Below are 14,637 nucleotides of genomic sequence, written 5' to 3'. Positions count from 1 at the left end.
ACTGGGAGGACTGGCAGGTGGTGGAAGTACCTCAGAGGCCCCTGTTACCGGGAGGACTGGGGACCCCATTACCCCAGAGGTCCTCATTACTGGGAGGACTAGCCAGAGGGAAATCCCCCCAGGGGCCCTTGTGAGGGGGCAATTACTTTAGAGGTCCCTGTTACTGGGAGGACTGGGAAGCCAACTACCCTAGAGGCCTTTGTAACTGGGAAGACTGGGGGACAATTCCCTCAGAGACCCTCATTACTGGGAGGACTGGCGGGTAGTGGAAGTACCTCAGAGGCCCCTGTTACTAGGAGAAGCCAACTACCCTAGAGGCCTTTGTAAATGGGAAGACTGGGGGGTAATGACCTCAGAGACCCTCATTACTGGAAGGAGTGGGGAAGGAGGGAATCCCCTCAAGTGCCCTCGTTCCTATGAGGAGACCATTACCTCAGCTGGAAGGGGGAATGCCCGCCGGGGCCCGCGGTACTGGGAGGACTGGCGGGGCTGGGTCGGTAGCGGGAGAGCCGAAGTGACCGGCAGAGGGGCTGCTCTTATTGGGATGACGGGGGGGGGCGGGGGGAGGGGTGTTGAGTCACTCAGCGCCGCCGTGACGTCAGGGCGGCGCGGCGGCGGGGTCGCGGCCGTGTGACGTCATGGCCTGGCGCGGGGGCGGTGCTGTCCCCGCGGCCCCGCTGCGGCCCGGGCGGGACATGGCCCCGCGCGGCCCCGCCGCCGCCGCCATGCCCAAGAGGGGCGCCCGAAAACGCCTCAAGTTCCGGGCCGACGACGTGTGCTCCGAGCGGGGTGAGGGCCCGGCTGGGCGGGGAGCGGGGCCCGGCGGCCCGGGGAGGAGGGGTCGGGCCTGGGGGGCGGAGTGGCCTGGGCTGAGGGGAGATGGGGCCGGTGCGGGCTCCCCCGGACTTGTGGAAGGAGGGAGCTCCCTGCAGCGGGAGCGGGGGGGGGGGGGTCTGGCCCCCTGCGGGAGCGGGGGAATGAGCCGCCGTGGTCTGTGCGGGGGGAGCCTGGGCCTAGAGGATCGGTTAGGCCGTGTGCGAGGGGGCCTGTGGGGTTTAGCGTTGGTTGAGGTGAAGGGAGAGGGAGGCCTGGGCAGGGGGCAGATCCCTGGGGCCCGGTGGACCGAGGCAGGGGCCTCCCACCCTGCTTCTCTCTGCTGGGGCTCCTTTTCCTGCTTGTGCGTCTCCTGCTCAAGCCTGTGATTCTGTGGGGAGCGTCCCCGTGGGGGATCGTGGCTCTTAAACCTTCTGTCCCCTCCCCTATAATCCCCAATCCCGCTGATGCCCTGTCTCCTGACTCTCCTGCAGTGACGGTGGCAGATTATGCTAACTCAGACCCAGCTGTCGTGAAATCTGGACGGGTGAAAAAAGCTGTGGCCAATGCAGTTCAGCAGGAAGGTGAGTCTACACTGGGGAGCCTGCCTTCCCCAGGCTGCCTCCATGTTTTGCTAGCCACTGCAGCATGTGGGAAACTCCCCTTCCATGGCCTGAGAAAATCTGTCTCATTTGGTGCCTGGAAATGAGTCTATGTTCCTCTGCAGAATCAGGCTTTTAGGGTCTTAGGCGGTTTTGCAGAAGCCCTGTTGGAAATCCAGTAAGAATTGCTGAGTCTTTGTTAGTGTCTGAAATAGAAGACCTCTTTGTATTAACTATTGGATGTTATCACCTCCTGCTTGAAGCAGAAAATAACATAATAGAAGTCTTTATTACCTTATATAAAACTGGAGACAAATTTATTAGCAGATAAAATTCTTTGCAGTAACAATAAGGTTATGATAGTTGTGTTCCCCCTTGTGCTGCAAGCTGCAAGGTCTTTTGAGGGTGTTGCTGTTTCTTTGGGTGAACTGTATAAACAAGCAGTTTCCTGGAAAGGTATTGCAATACTTTGTTATCTACTTCCTCCAAGGTTTTAGCTGCTGGGAGCAATCTGAACTAGCACACCCTGTGTGCTTGAGAAATGTTAATGTTTAGGCCTTGACTCTGAAATGTAACTGGTCACACATGTTGGAAGTGAATGTTACTGCATTAACAACTGAACCCTTCATATAGGAAAACTCTTGTTATGTTGCTAACATCTTACATCTTTAAAGAAAATATGTTCTTTGCCTGAGTGCCTGTTATGAAGTAACTGTACAGGGCAGTAGTGCTGGTGAATATCCTTTTTAGCCACTACTTCACAAGCTTTTAAGATCAGGGCACCTCCCTCTTTTGTTGCTTCCTTTGTAATACTCTGGGGGCTCCCCATTCCCTCTCCTGTTCACCCTTCTGCATTCTTCTATACGAGGCACTGCCTCAAAGTACTGCCCTTCAGCATCATACCTGGCAAACTGTTGTCTTTTCTTTCTCCCTGCCCCACCCCGAGTCCTTTCGTCCATTATCACCTGCTTTGTCCAGCCTAAACCCTTTCATAAAATCCTGCTCCCTTTCTGGCTCACCTCTACTCTCTCTGAATGACTCCAGGTCACAGCAGTTCCTCGCCTGCCCCTGTCTCAGGTCTTTGTAGTGCAGAGTCACTGGGGCTTTCCTCTCCTTAGGGGTATCCTCGGGATCTCTCCTCCCCAGCCTCAGGGCTGTGCTACAGCCTTATCTGGTGCAGTCATGACGCATGCAACAGCCTTATCTGGTGCAGCGTGCCACGGCGTGGGGACTGCAGCCTCTGCCCAGGGAGCTTCAGCCTTTGGCCTCACTCACCTCCTGTCTCTTGGCTCCAAGTAAACATCATGCTGTGTGAGATTGCCAGCAAGCGGGGAGCTTCACGGGGAGGAGAGCAAAGCCTAGGTGGAATTTTCCTGAGCTTTTTTCCTCCTCATCCTAACCTCCAGGGATGAGGTGGGGATCACTGCTGTGAGGTGAAGAGAGGGTGCCTCTGCAAGGTTGCAGTGCAGTGTGATTCAGTCGACTCAGATGTTGATCTTTTACTTTGCAGACTGTGACGGTTTCTTTTTCTAAATCCGTCTCTGTCAATTGTTGTCCTTCCCTTGCTTGGCTGTATTTGATGTCATAACCTACTGCCATTTGTGGTGCCAACTATTCCTCTTTGCCTGTATAAGGTCACATAGAGAGAGGGCAGTACAATTTGACAGTGAGGGATGCCACTGTCATGTTATACAGTTTACAGAGTAGATTGTGCAAAGTGAGATAGAACTGGTTTAGCAAAGCACTGGAAGTGTCTCTAGTCAGTGGGTACAGTCAAACTTCGTCTTAAGACTGTCTTTCCATCTGCTGTCTTACCATTTCAAACCTTGCACTGTGGTTAGAAATGAGAATATCTCTTACCTGCATTTATTTATGGTCCGTTCTTTTTTTTTTTTTTTTCCCACCCCTGCTATTCTGTCCCTTTAATTCAAATAGCATGTCTTGTTCTCCACTGGCTCTGGTGACTGTAACTGTGATGTATAGAACCTTTCTGGGCTTTGGTTTGTGCTAGGCTAGAAAAGCTCGAGTAGTGCACACTTTCTCTGGCATGGTCAGGTGCCTCTTGGTAGAAGTTCTTTTCTTAACCCAGATTATTAAATTGAAATTAAACTTTCTTCAATGAATTTTACTGACTATTTGCAAAGTGTTTGTAATGCTGTTATAATGCTGGTCTGTTTATGACAGTGCCTCACACACCTGTAATGTAGGACTACACCTTTCTTTTCCAGGACTGTCATTACTGCCTCACACGTGGATTTTTCTGCCCTAACGAGCCTTGGGTTTACAGATCAAGTTTTAAAAATAATATTTCCTAACAGGGATGTGTCTAAACATCTCTCCAGAGTCAGCAAAAAAACCCCAAACCCAACTGACTCGACTTGCTGTTTTTCTCATTAGTCCAGAGTCTTTCCCTCCACCAAATTCTAGGATAAGTGGAGCTCCTGTGTGCTTGGCACTGAGTTATATCACTGATGGATTGCGTGTCATAGGCCACAGGATCTCTCTCTGTCCTGCTGAGATGGGAGTGTATCTTCTCTGTGTTCATAGAACAATTCCAGGATAGGTTCTGGCTCTGTCTCTATATGGGCTGAACAGTGGTCATGCAAGGAAGCTCTGGTATGCAGGAGAACCAGTTAGCACTGTAGAAAAGGAGCCTGTGGTTTTATTCAGAATTGTAAACAGATTCAGCTAAACCAATGGCATCATCTGCATAATGTGCTGGTAATCATCCTCATTGTTCGTTCTTTAAAACAAGAAGCTGAATAATTATGTTTCCAATTCACTCAGCCCTGCTAATCTTTCTCTGACAAGGTAATCCTGGGGCCCGGGATTTACTTGCCTGTGTCACTCACCAGAAAGCTTTAATGCAGTTAGCATTCTAGGCTGTGGCTTCACTGAAGTACCTTCTGAACTTGGATCACCTTTCTCTCTCTGCTGGTATACTTACTGTGTCGTTGCTTGTCATTCCAGTAAAATCCCTCTGTGGCTTAGAAGCTTCTTGTGTCCCTGCTGAGGAAGTTCTCTCCCTGTCGGGAGAGTCTTGTGACAGCAGCGATGAAATGGATACAAAGGAAAGCATCAATGGTCGAACTGCATCTAGAAAAAAGAAAAGCAAAAGGCACAAAGGTATGGTGGCCAGCTTTTCCAGGGAGCCTCTGTGTGGGCTACTTCTTTGTCTTCTTTGTCTGTGATGTTAATGTTCGCTATTTACACACTAGTCATGGGGCAATTCGGGGCACTCTGCAACTTGTATGTGCACAAAGAAATGCCAAGGGTTAAATCACTTGTAAACCTGCTGGGACTTGGTCAGAGGTGTTGTCTTTGCACAAAGACAGAGCCTTGGGCATGAAATCAAAGCCTGAGAGCTTTTGCTTTCAGTAAACTTCTCTCAACCTTGGAAAAGGAATGCTGCTTTTTGAAAGAGTTGTGAAACTTTGCCACTGGACATGTTACTTCATTGAACACAGGCTGGTGAAAGCAGGGTTTGCTCTGGGGAAAAACCGATGCTGCTGTCCATGATGCGTTTGTTAGCAAAATGCAGGCTCTGTCTTCAGGATATTTCCAAAGCTGTGGTTTGTTACAAATTAGTTTAGAGAGCTCTTTTTCCATCAAGTAAATGAATTTAGCCCTAGTGGCATCATAGTAAGTTAGTTCTAGGGAGGCGTATCCTTCAGCATACTTTGTGCAACTCTATAGGAGGCAATTTGCAGTGCGGTGTAAGGAGCAAACTGTTCTGCTGCACTGTGGAATCTTGCAGGAGTTTCTAAGAACTGGTTGCTTTCAGGCTGAGAAATTTTAACTTGGTGTCTTGAGCTTAAGAATAACTTTATGAATGCTGATACTAATTTATGTAGCACATCAACATCCACCACAGACTGTAGGTGCACAGCACCTCTCTGGGATAGGAATTTTATCTCTTTTATTAAGACATCCTTCAGAATCCTGGGAAAATAAAAATAACTGAGTGCCTAGAGTTATGGGAGTTATGTGTCTGGAAGGACAGTATTCTGTTCTACCACAACGTTGTCTTACTTATTTCTGCCGTATGTTTAGGGAAGAAAAGATGATAATAAACCAATGCTGCTTCTGGCTGCACTCTGCACTTTGACAGTTGTGTAGTTTGATGGCTTCTTTAATCAGAGCTGAAACAGGAAAGTGGATGTTACAGCCTGTTGTGGGTGTGCCTACCACAAATCTGTAGTGGTGTGGGGAAGTGATGGCATCCAGAGCTTTCTTTGGCAATGAATAAAGTACTGCTCTTTGTTATTAGCTTGCTGTCACAGGATTAGATCTGGCACCCTCAAGTTCTTAAACACCTCCTTTATGCCACTCCTTCACGAACCTCAGCAATTTTTTCTGTTAGCACTGTGTGCAAGTTATATGTTTTTGTTCTCTTAATGTTCCTAATGCTTGGCATTGTTTATCTCTTTATGTTCCTTTAAAAGTATTTTTTCTCCTAAAGTTGGAGCAATTTCTGTGGAAAAATGTGTGGTGTTAACTTAAAAACACTGCAGGAATTGAGAGGAGTTTCTGAACCTTCAGTTCTGGTTGGGCAGTTCTGACACCTCTGAGAGGAAGAACAGGCCATTCTATTAATCTGAATTGGATTGAAAGTCTCCCATTCAAGAAGCTTTAATGAAGTTACAGATTTAAGAAAAGCAGCTGATTAGTTGCAGAAGAGCATTGCTTGCCCTCCCTAGCAGAGCTCCAACAAAAATATTGTGACCATTTGAATAAAGAATTGACAAGCTTGGCAATGTTGTAATGTTCAGGGACTTCTGGTGTAAAGCATTTTTTGATGGTCTATAAATGAATGGTTTTGATAAAAATGCATGAGCTTGGCCCTCCTTTCATGAAGTTGCCTTTGTATTTGCCATCCAATTTTTATTTATCCACTTACATGTTGTATTTTAGTTGTGAGAGGATCAAGCATTGAAACATGGTCCGGAAAGGCTGTGGGGTTTCCATCCCTGGATACAGTCAGAACTTGATTGGACGAGAATCTGGACAAAATTACCTAATTCAGCCCCTGCTTTGAGCTGGGCTGTTTGGACTAGAGACCTCCGGAGAACCCTTTCAGCCTGAATTATTCTTTGAATTTGCCACTTTGCATACTCGTACAAACAGTGCAGCAGGGATAAATGATGGCATGTAGCCAGCAAAGGGAAGGTGTAATGGTTGTGTGGATGGTAGCAGTGATAATGAAGTTATACTATCTTGGGTTTGTTTGGCTGACTGTGTGTATATACATGTTTCATATTTCAGCTGGTGACCCTGTGCTACCAGTAGTAAAGCAAATTCCTCTAGATGTGACTTGATAAAGAGGTTATTTACTGCATTAACATATCTTCATTGCATTTAGAAAATCCTGATGGGGGTGGCGGAGAAGAATACCCCATTGATATCTGGCTGTTGTTGGCTTCATACATTCGCCCTGAAGACATTGTCCGGTTTTCCTTGATTTGCAAGAAAGCCTGGACTGTTACTTGCACTGCCGCCTTTTGGACCAGGCTCTACAGAAGGTAAGACTCTAGAGAATTTTTAAACTATTTTGTAGGAGGCTTCAGCAGCGAGCAGCTCTCTGCAGAACTGTAAATACGGGAATAATTCCTTGTAGGCTAGGGACCTAAAATGTTTGCGTATCAACATGGTGGTATAACCCTTGTTCGGTAAGGGGTTGTGGTACATTGCATCTGATTTGGATCTGGAAATGGATCTGTGGCATATTTCCATCTGTTCCATATAAAATCTCCAAAGCATGGTGTGCTCTTCTGCTTGTCAGGCCTACCCACTCCTGTTTGTAACAGTCTGCTTTGTGTGTAAAGCTCTCAGTGCTTACAATAATGTCAGTGCCTTTACCTTACTGAAACACAGACAAACATTACTGATAGCTTAAGGCAGGGCAAGTTTTCTTTGATCAGAGCCACCTTCCTGTAATTAGGGTGGCCTGAGAGAAACTAAGGCATTTTGGAGCTGTCTTGGCAGGAGTGAGTTATAAATAAAAAGAAGAGCAAAGAGGTGGTCAAAACTTGAAACAAATCCTTCTATCCTGATGCATGTCACTTGGACTTCCCTTCAGGAAAGAAGATTTTCTTTAAATTTCGCTGTCTATTGCCCAGGAGGTGCAAGCAGCAGGAGTACAGGGCAAATAGCAGCCTTAGTCATCCTCACTCCTGTTTTTTAGTGTGAAGTTCCCTAACAAAGGCTTCTTTGGCATCTGATCAAAGAATGACCCTTGAGCACAGGCATTCAGAGTGTTCAGGCAGTTGTCTGCAAGCCCAAAGTCAAGCTCAGCTGAAGTGAGTCTTGGAGAACCTGCAGGAATCTTTGTGTATCCTGCAGCTAAAACACCATCTGGTCTCTCTGGGCAAACTGTCTGCAAGGAATTATTGGGGAATTGTAGCATGATTGCTTATATGTGTGCTGGAAACCCATTTGATACAGTTAAAGTCTTGGAGACTGACATGATTTCATGTAGAGCAGTACAGCACCCTTGAAGCACTCAGTTGGCAAGAGGTCCTCTGTTCAATCAGATGTTCAGTTTTCTCTCAATAGTGATCTCTTCGTAGCTGTCTCTGGTGTTCTGGCCCTTCAGCATGTGGTGGGTTTGTTGTTGGCTCTGCAGGCACTACAGTCTGGATGCGTACCTGCCCCTCCGCTTGCGGCCGGAGTCCATGGAGAAGCTGCACTGTCTCCGTGCCTGTGTCATCCGGTCGCTGTACCACATGTATGAGCCTTTTGCGTCTCGAGTCTCCAGGAATCCAGCTATTCCAGACAGTACTCCCAGCACTTTAAAAAATTCCAGAGTAAGTGGATTACTAAAAAAGTTGGATATGTCTGAGATGTTGCTCTTTCTGGTTTTTTGTTCTCTTTCTAGAAGAAAAATAGATGGTGTTTAGATGGTCGCCAGTGAAGCTTGGGTGTAGGGTGGTAGGGTGGTTCCTAACTCTGAACAGTGATTTTTTTTTTTTTTTTTTAAAGGTGTGCTGGTTACTGGTATCTGTATAGTTGCTACTGCAGAGGATTCTAGTTACTCTTCTGGGTGACTTCTGCAGAAGTCCTACCACAACATCTTTGCAATCAGCAAAAAAAGCACTTGCTTCACTGGATGTCAGAACTGCTAGGGATATTTGTAGCTCTCCTCTTCTCTGTTGCAAATTTGTTGCTGAGAGGAGGTTGCAGTAGGATCAACTTTTATATCTTCTGCTTCATTCTGACACTGTCTGCCAGAATACATCTTTTCTCTGTAGCAGGCATCTGGAGAGATCAGAAGTGACACTGATAACCTCTGACAGGGAGTCATTTCATACTATGTTCCTGTAGGTCAGCCATCGTCTTTGGTCTCTGGGCAAGAGAGGGCAGTGATGTTGTGAGCATGGCAAATGTGCAGAGCAAATGTCTGCTTTGGGACTGGGGCTGCAGTTGTGTTGGGCTGTAAAGGGTTTGTCTCTGGTGTGGGCAGGCAATTCCCTTTGCTATCCCAGCTTGGAGCACTTGCATATCTTGCATATCCATTCCTCTTTAATTGCTATTGACCATTAACTCTGAAATGCCTCTGTGTCTCTTGTTTGGTTTTATCTTGCAACTGGCTGATACTCTGTGAGCAGCTTAAGCAACAGTGTGAGTTCCCCCTCCTTCAAATCCAAAGTCAAAAACCTGTTGAATGAGGTTTTTGGAGCCAAATGGAAGTGATTTTGGTTCAAGAGATGTACGTTCTATCCTATGTAAGAAACAGTAACCTCACCTATTTATATGTGACGTCCCTCCTTCCTTCCTTCCTTCCTCTCCCTTGGTGGATACTGGAAAAAATTGTCATACCACTTAGTGAGCATCCAGCAGTAACACAAGCAGGTGGTGCTGCAGAGCAGGAGAAAAACACACAGTTCTGTGTGGAGTCTTATCTCTGCATTCAGAGCTCTTCATTCTCTTCCTGAATACCCAGTTTGGGTATCATCTTTCTTAAAAAAGAAAAAGCAAAACATTTCTAGGAAATTCCAGCTTAACCTACTCCTCCTAACTCCCTACCACTGCTCGAATCTGGTAGCGTGGCTGTAAGAGCTAGAAACCCCGAGATGATGCTGGCAGGGTCAGCATTTTGGAAGCATTCACGTTGACATCATAACGGCTTTGGTGCCCACTACTAGTGCTTCTACTGTATTAACGGTTTGAGGAAGATTCTTGAAGTGCAGTCTTTTATTATTCAGCTTTTAAAAAAGGAAATTAAATGGTGATGAGGCTTTGTTAGAACAGTAGAGGTTTGACCTAACCCCTTGGAGCATAAAAGAGCCATCCTGAGCCTGGGCTTGCTCTACTATTGCATTGCAAGACTCTGAGCTCCACCTGTGTTACTGTGCACGGAAATGCCTCGGCACAGTGGGTACAGAGGAGGATCTGACATTGCCTCCCCACGTTCTTGCTTCTGTGGGCTTTGGTTATACCTTTACGGGTCGTTGAAACTAACGGCAGATGCCTGCATAAACTGCATGTGGCAAGAGGAGACCCCAGACCCGGGTATTATCAAATCTAGCTTTTCCTCTTTAATTTCCTTTTTTCTTTCCCTAGCCTAGCTTGTGTGGGACACTGGAGCCGTTATGGTGTCAGCAGAAGTGTTTGCCCTTTAAAGACACCCCCATTATTTTTGGTGGAGCGGCAGGCCGTACGGCGCGTCTGAAGGGCAGGACGGCTGACCCGTGGACGACATCCTCTGCCCCTTAGGAGGTACTGACCGTTTTGTGCTTCACTACTTGCCATGACCAAACTAGTTGCTAGACCAGGCTGTGTGCAGGTGAACTACAAATGCCACTAATGGTGGAGTTAAACTCAGCAGCAGCTGCTGCTCCCCTGAGTTAAAAACAGATCTGGAGAATGTTGTTATCAGAAAAAACTGAGGGCCACCTCCTGCCAGGTGGAGGTTACTTGATGCTTGTTTCTGAGCTTGACTCCACACAGCTTGGCTGTTCACCTTGTGAAGATGGTCGAGATAAAGGTCCTTTAAGGACTCTTGTTTATGGACATGACTCAGAGTTGAAGTAAAGGGTCTCATATCGCCTGTAGTCTCTAATTATGGAGCCCCCATGGTAGAGGCTGGCTCTGGCTTTGTTTCATTTGGGGTCACACTATCCTGGAATGAAATTAAATGTGTGCTTCACCCTGCAACCCAGTCAGGCCTTGGCATGGGAGAGACTGTGAATGGGGCATGGGGAGTTGTCTTTACCCATTTATTCTTCCTTTACCTGCTGACACTGTTAAAAGATAAGACCAGCTGTGGTGGGCTGGCACCTGTGGTGTGGAAACACTTCTGGTGATGGCTGGGCTGACTTGCTGGATTCTCTTCTTGGCTGTTGAAGGCTAGTTACTTCTACTGACTGGTAGGCAGTGAATTTCCCTCCAACTCAGTTTAGTACAGGAGTTCTGCTGAGACTCCTGCTCTAGAACAAGTGCTGCATGCTGGGATGGATCCTGTGGACCACGCAGTGATAACTGGATATAACTGGAGGACTTCTGGTGTGTGTCCTGGTGTACGGCAGTGCTGGTTACCTCTGATGCTGTTTGAGGCCCTTTTCTCATTTTCTTTTAAAAAGGGACAGTAGGTTGATCAGACTGTGCTATCCTGGCAGTATTTTTATACTCTGAAGTATGACAGTCAGTGCCTAGTGATGTCAAGACCTTCTTTTGACACCACAGTGGCTTAGGAACTTTGTCATCTGTTACCTCATAGCTCATGTATTGGTCTTTGCATTTCCCGCTGGATTCTCTCCTTCTTGATCCTTACTCTGTTTTCATTTGTTCCTTGCCTTAGTCTTGTTTGGAGTCCAGTTTAATGGGAATTCTCGGTGGGCAGGGGAAATGGATGAATCTGTACAGCTCAGCTCTGCCTGATGAAAAGCACCGATTGTGCAACAGTATTTTTCTATTCAGCACGTCAGTGGCTACGTGTTATATCATCCAGTTGCTTGATGAGTTGGCCAACTTGAAACTGGGAGACCTAAACTGCTGAGTGTGTTCTTTGAACATAATTAATTTGAATAAATTAAATGGCTCCTAACTGCTCCTATATAATTGTGTTTGTAATTGGAAGCCTTTATGCTAAAATTTATTTTAAGTGGTGCCCCTAAGGGTTTCATAATTTGTTTCTTTTTTTTTTTTCCACCTCAGTGTCTGCTTTTCTGGTGCAAAAAGATTGAAGGGAACAGACAAGAAGCAATGTGGGAATTCAACTTCAAGTTCAAAAAACAGGTATGAAAGAAGAACCAGAATAACTGACCTTTTTTTTTTGAAGCAGTAATGACTTTTCTGGGTGGTAGAAAGGAAGGTGGAAACTTTATATATTCAGATAATAAATGGAAACTCTGACTCCCATGATAAAGCACATGCTGAAACTACACTCAGTTTTCAGTCTGTATCACCAAGACACTTAGAGTTCTACATTTTTATTTACTCATTTGGTATCCTTTCTCCACTGTAAGATGTGGATCATTTGTTACCCCAAATAATCTAATCTTTGGGTCATTGCTACTGGTTACTAGCAAAAGCCAGACTATTTCACTTCAGTGGTCAAAACGTAGACCAAAATCTGAAACTTCTTGTTTTACCATTGGAAAGATGTCCCAGAGAAGTGAAGAAAGCCAACACTGCCAATGAAAACCTCCAGTAAGGGGTCTCAGAAGAAGCAAGTAGTTTCAGGCAACCTTGGGAATTCTGCAGCCTTCCCCTTTAAAGAAATGGTCCTGCAGGTTGCCTGTCCCGAGTGATGGCTTTTTATTGTTTATGTACCTCTCTGCCCAAACGTGTGGGAGTGTGGCAAGAACCTGCTAGTCAGCACCGGTGAGAAGCAGCCAAACTCTCATCCGAGGCTCCTGCTTAGCTAAATAAGTCTCTTTCTTTCAAGTCTCCCAGATTAAAGAGCAAGTGTTGCAAAGGTCTTCAGCCACCGATCCAGTATGAAGAAGTCCATACAAATCCAGATCAGGATTGCTGTCTTCTGCAGATCACCACCTTTAACTTCATATTCGTGCCAATAGTCATGGGTATGACGTTTACCTTGGTAAGTGTTTAAGAAATCTGCCAGGCAAACTTTGCGTGTATAGTTTCTGGAAGGAGATGAAGAGGATGCCTCTTGGATGTTGCGTAAATCACACTGCTACATCCACAAACCAGTTACAGGAATCTTACGGTTAATGATCAGAGGAAATGGTGAGGATCTCGGTTTAGCTTCTGCATTTTCATCAGCTCTTCCCTATTTGGTGCGGCAAATACAAATGATGTAGAGCAAGGAGCTGTGGTTGTGCAGCATCCGGGGGCAGATAAGTTGTCAGTCCTCCAGCAGGGTACAGGAGGTAGGGGTGTAGGAGAAGAGGAGGTCTTCCCTCCTCAAGAAAGTATCTCCTTACCTTACAGCAATAAATTCTGAGAGCAAAACACAATATGAGCAAATTTTCAATGTGTATATGGTCCCTGACTACCGATTGCTGTGAGAAAGAGCAGCTTTTGAGCCAGCTTCCACAAACTCAGCTCCAGGCAGCAGCAGAGCAGGTGTGCTTAGGCAAGAGCAGTGCTAAAGCGAGGGGCAGCCCACGTGGCTGTACTTGGGAGTTGGGGTTTCAGAAGTGGCCTGTGCCCAAGAGAGGTTGAGTCTGGCTTCAGTTAGAGCAGGGCAGTGAGTTCCAGACTTCCTTTGACAGTCGCTTGCTTTCAGGTTCACTTTTGGCATTATTATTTGAGGTTGCCAGCCAGAGAGAACTGGTTTGAACCCAGTGCTGTAGATTCAGAGTGTACCTGTCAGCACCTGAAGACTTGTACAATTTAGAAGAATCTCAAAAGAATATATATACACATATAAAAGCATACTGTTAAGAACTCTATGTATTCATCACGTTGATTTTTCTGAAGCCCCTCCTGGTCTCTTTTCTTGCAGTTCACCATCAATGTGAGCACAGACATGAGGCATCATCGTGTGCGCCTGGTGTTCCAGGACGCCCCAGTTCGCAATGGCAAGAAACCTCGCCTTGACCAAGGAGTGCAGGTTGTGCTGGACCCCGTGCACAGTGTGCGGCTCCTGGATTGGTGGCACCCTCAGTACCCCTTCTCTCCAAAAGCTTAGTGCTCTCCTGAGTCTGCGGGAACTGGCAGGTGACTGAATCTGGCAGGCTGAAGAGAATTTCTAGGAACCAGGAAATCCTATTTTTATTTCTTAAATAAATTCTGCAGTCTCCTTGCAAGTGGTTGAAGCTACTGAGCTGGTCTGTATGTATATAACTTCTGGTCAGTGATGGGCAGAGCTGAGTGTAAAGCAGAAACTATTTGTAAACACACTTTTATGTAAAATTCAGGTTTTATGATTTGAAAGGAGCTCCCTGGAACTGTTCATTTAAAATCCTTTTGGTGCTAATGAAAGTGGTCCTGTTTTCTGTTGTTTGGGAAGAAGCAGGAGGTTTTGTTTTCCAGCTTTAATGTGACCAGAAACAATTTACAAACAAAATCCATGTTTGTTTGTTACTGCAGCAGGATTGCATTCAAACACAGTGTGGTATTTCGGTGTCTGAGGAGCAGTAAGCAAAGCAGCAGTGATCAACAGTAATGCTAATTCATAGTCCAAAAGATGTGAGTTTAAGGAAAGAAAAAAAGCATAAATGATCAAACAAAGGAATTATTTCAAAGAGGCAAAAATCCTTCTCAAATGTAAAGGTATTCCAAGTTCTCTCACTGATGTTTTCTCTTTGAAAAGAAGATCTAAACCTTTAAAACCAGAAGGTGCTTTTCAGAGGAGATAGAGGGAGGGAGAGGAGATAAACTGAAAAAACTGAAGCAGTGATGAAAGACTTGACTCGTGTCTCTTCTAAGAGCAGTGGAGCAGTGTTGGCCTGTTGACACTGGAAAACCCAGGAGCGATTGGTGATCTGGCTTTTGACTAAGCAAATTGATTTCTGTGAGGAAGAAGAAGCCCCAAAACTGTGACTCTGGGTTGACTGAGAAGGGAGAGGGGCCCAGAGGCTGGGCCTGTCTGTTACATCCAGAATAAATCAGGCTGGAGACTCAATTCAGCGGGTGAACATCTTGCTGCTGGCAGCCGGGTCTCGGGGGGGGAGTGGCAGCCGGGAGGGGGCTGGAGTGCAGGTGAGCAGCGGTGGGAATAGCAACCCTGGGCTGAGTTTTGCTGCCTGTCGATGATTAACTCCTCGGTCCCAGCAGATCTTGTTTCAAGCAGGAGTAACTGAGCACTTTG

At 46.3% G+C, this 14,637-nt stretch overlaps 1 protein-coding gene across 2 annotated transcripts; it reads left to right on the top strand.

Moving 5' to 3' along the window:
• The first annotated feature begins 652 nt into the window (after positions 1-652).
• On the top strand, positions 653-13,803 carry TMEM183A (transmembrane protein 183A). 2 transcript variants are annotated; one of them, XM_042800196.1, is made up of 8 exons: positions 653-789; positions 1,308-1,397; positions 4,386-4,541; positions 6,778-6,937; positions 8,041-8,221; positions 11,571-11,651; positions 12,304-12,459; positions 13,330-13,803. In XM_042800196.1, exons 1-8 carry the CDS (start codon positions 696-698, stop codon positions 13,513-13,515), a joined length of 1,104 nt encoding a protein of 367 aa, XP_042656130.1. In that variant the 5' UTR covers positions 653-695; the 3' UTR covers positions 13,516-13,803. The 2 variants fall into 2 exon arrangements, with proteins under 2 accessions (XP_042656130.1, XP_042656131.1); XM_042800197.1 differs by lacking the exons at positions 653-789; positions 1,308-1,397 and adding an exon at positions 3,954-3,974.
• Positions 13,804-14,637: the final 834 nt, after the last annotated feature.

Source organism: Tyto alba, unplaced genomic scaffold (assembly GCF_018691265.1).
Source record: "Tyto alba isolate M040663 unplaced genomic scaffold, T.alba_DEE_v4.0 Super-Scaffold_30, whole genome shotgun sequence".
Taxonomy (NCBI): Eukaryota; Metazoa; Chordata; class Aves; order Strigiformes; family Tytonidae; genus Tyto; species Tyto alba.
Note: the sequence above shows the minus strand (reverse complement) of the source record. Positions and strands in the feature narration are given on the sequence as shown.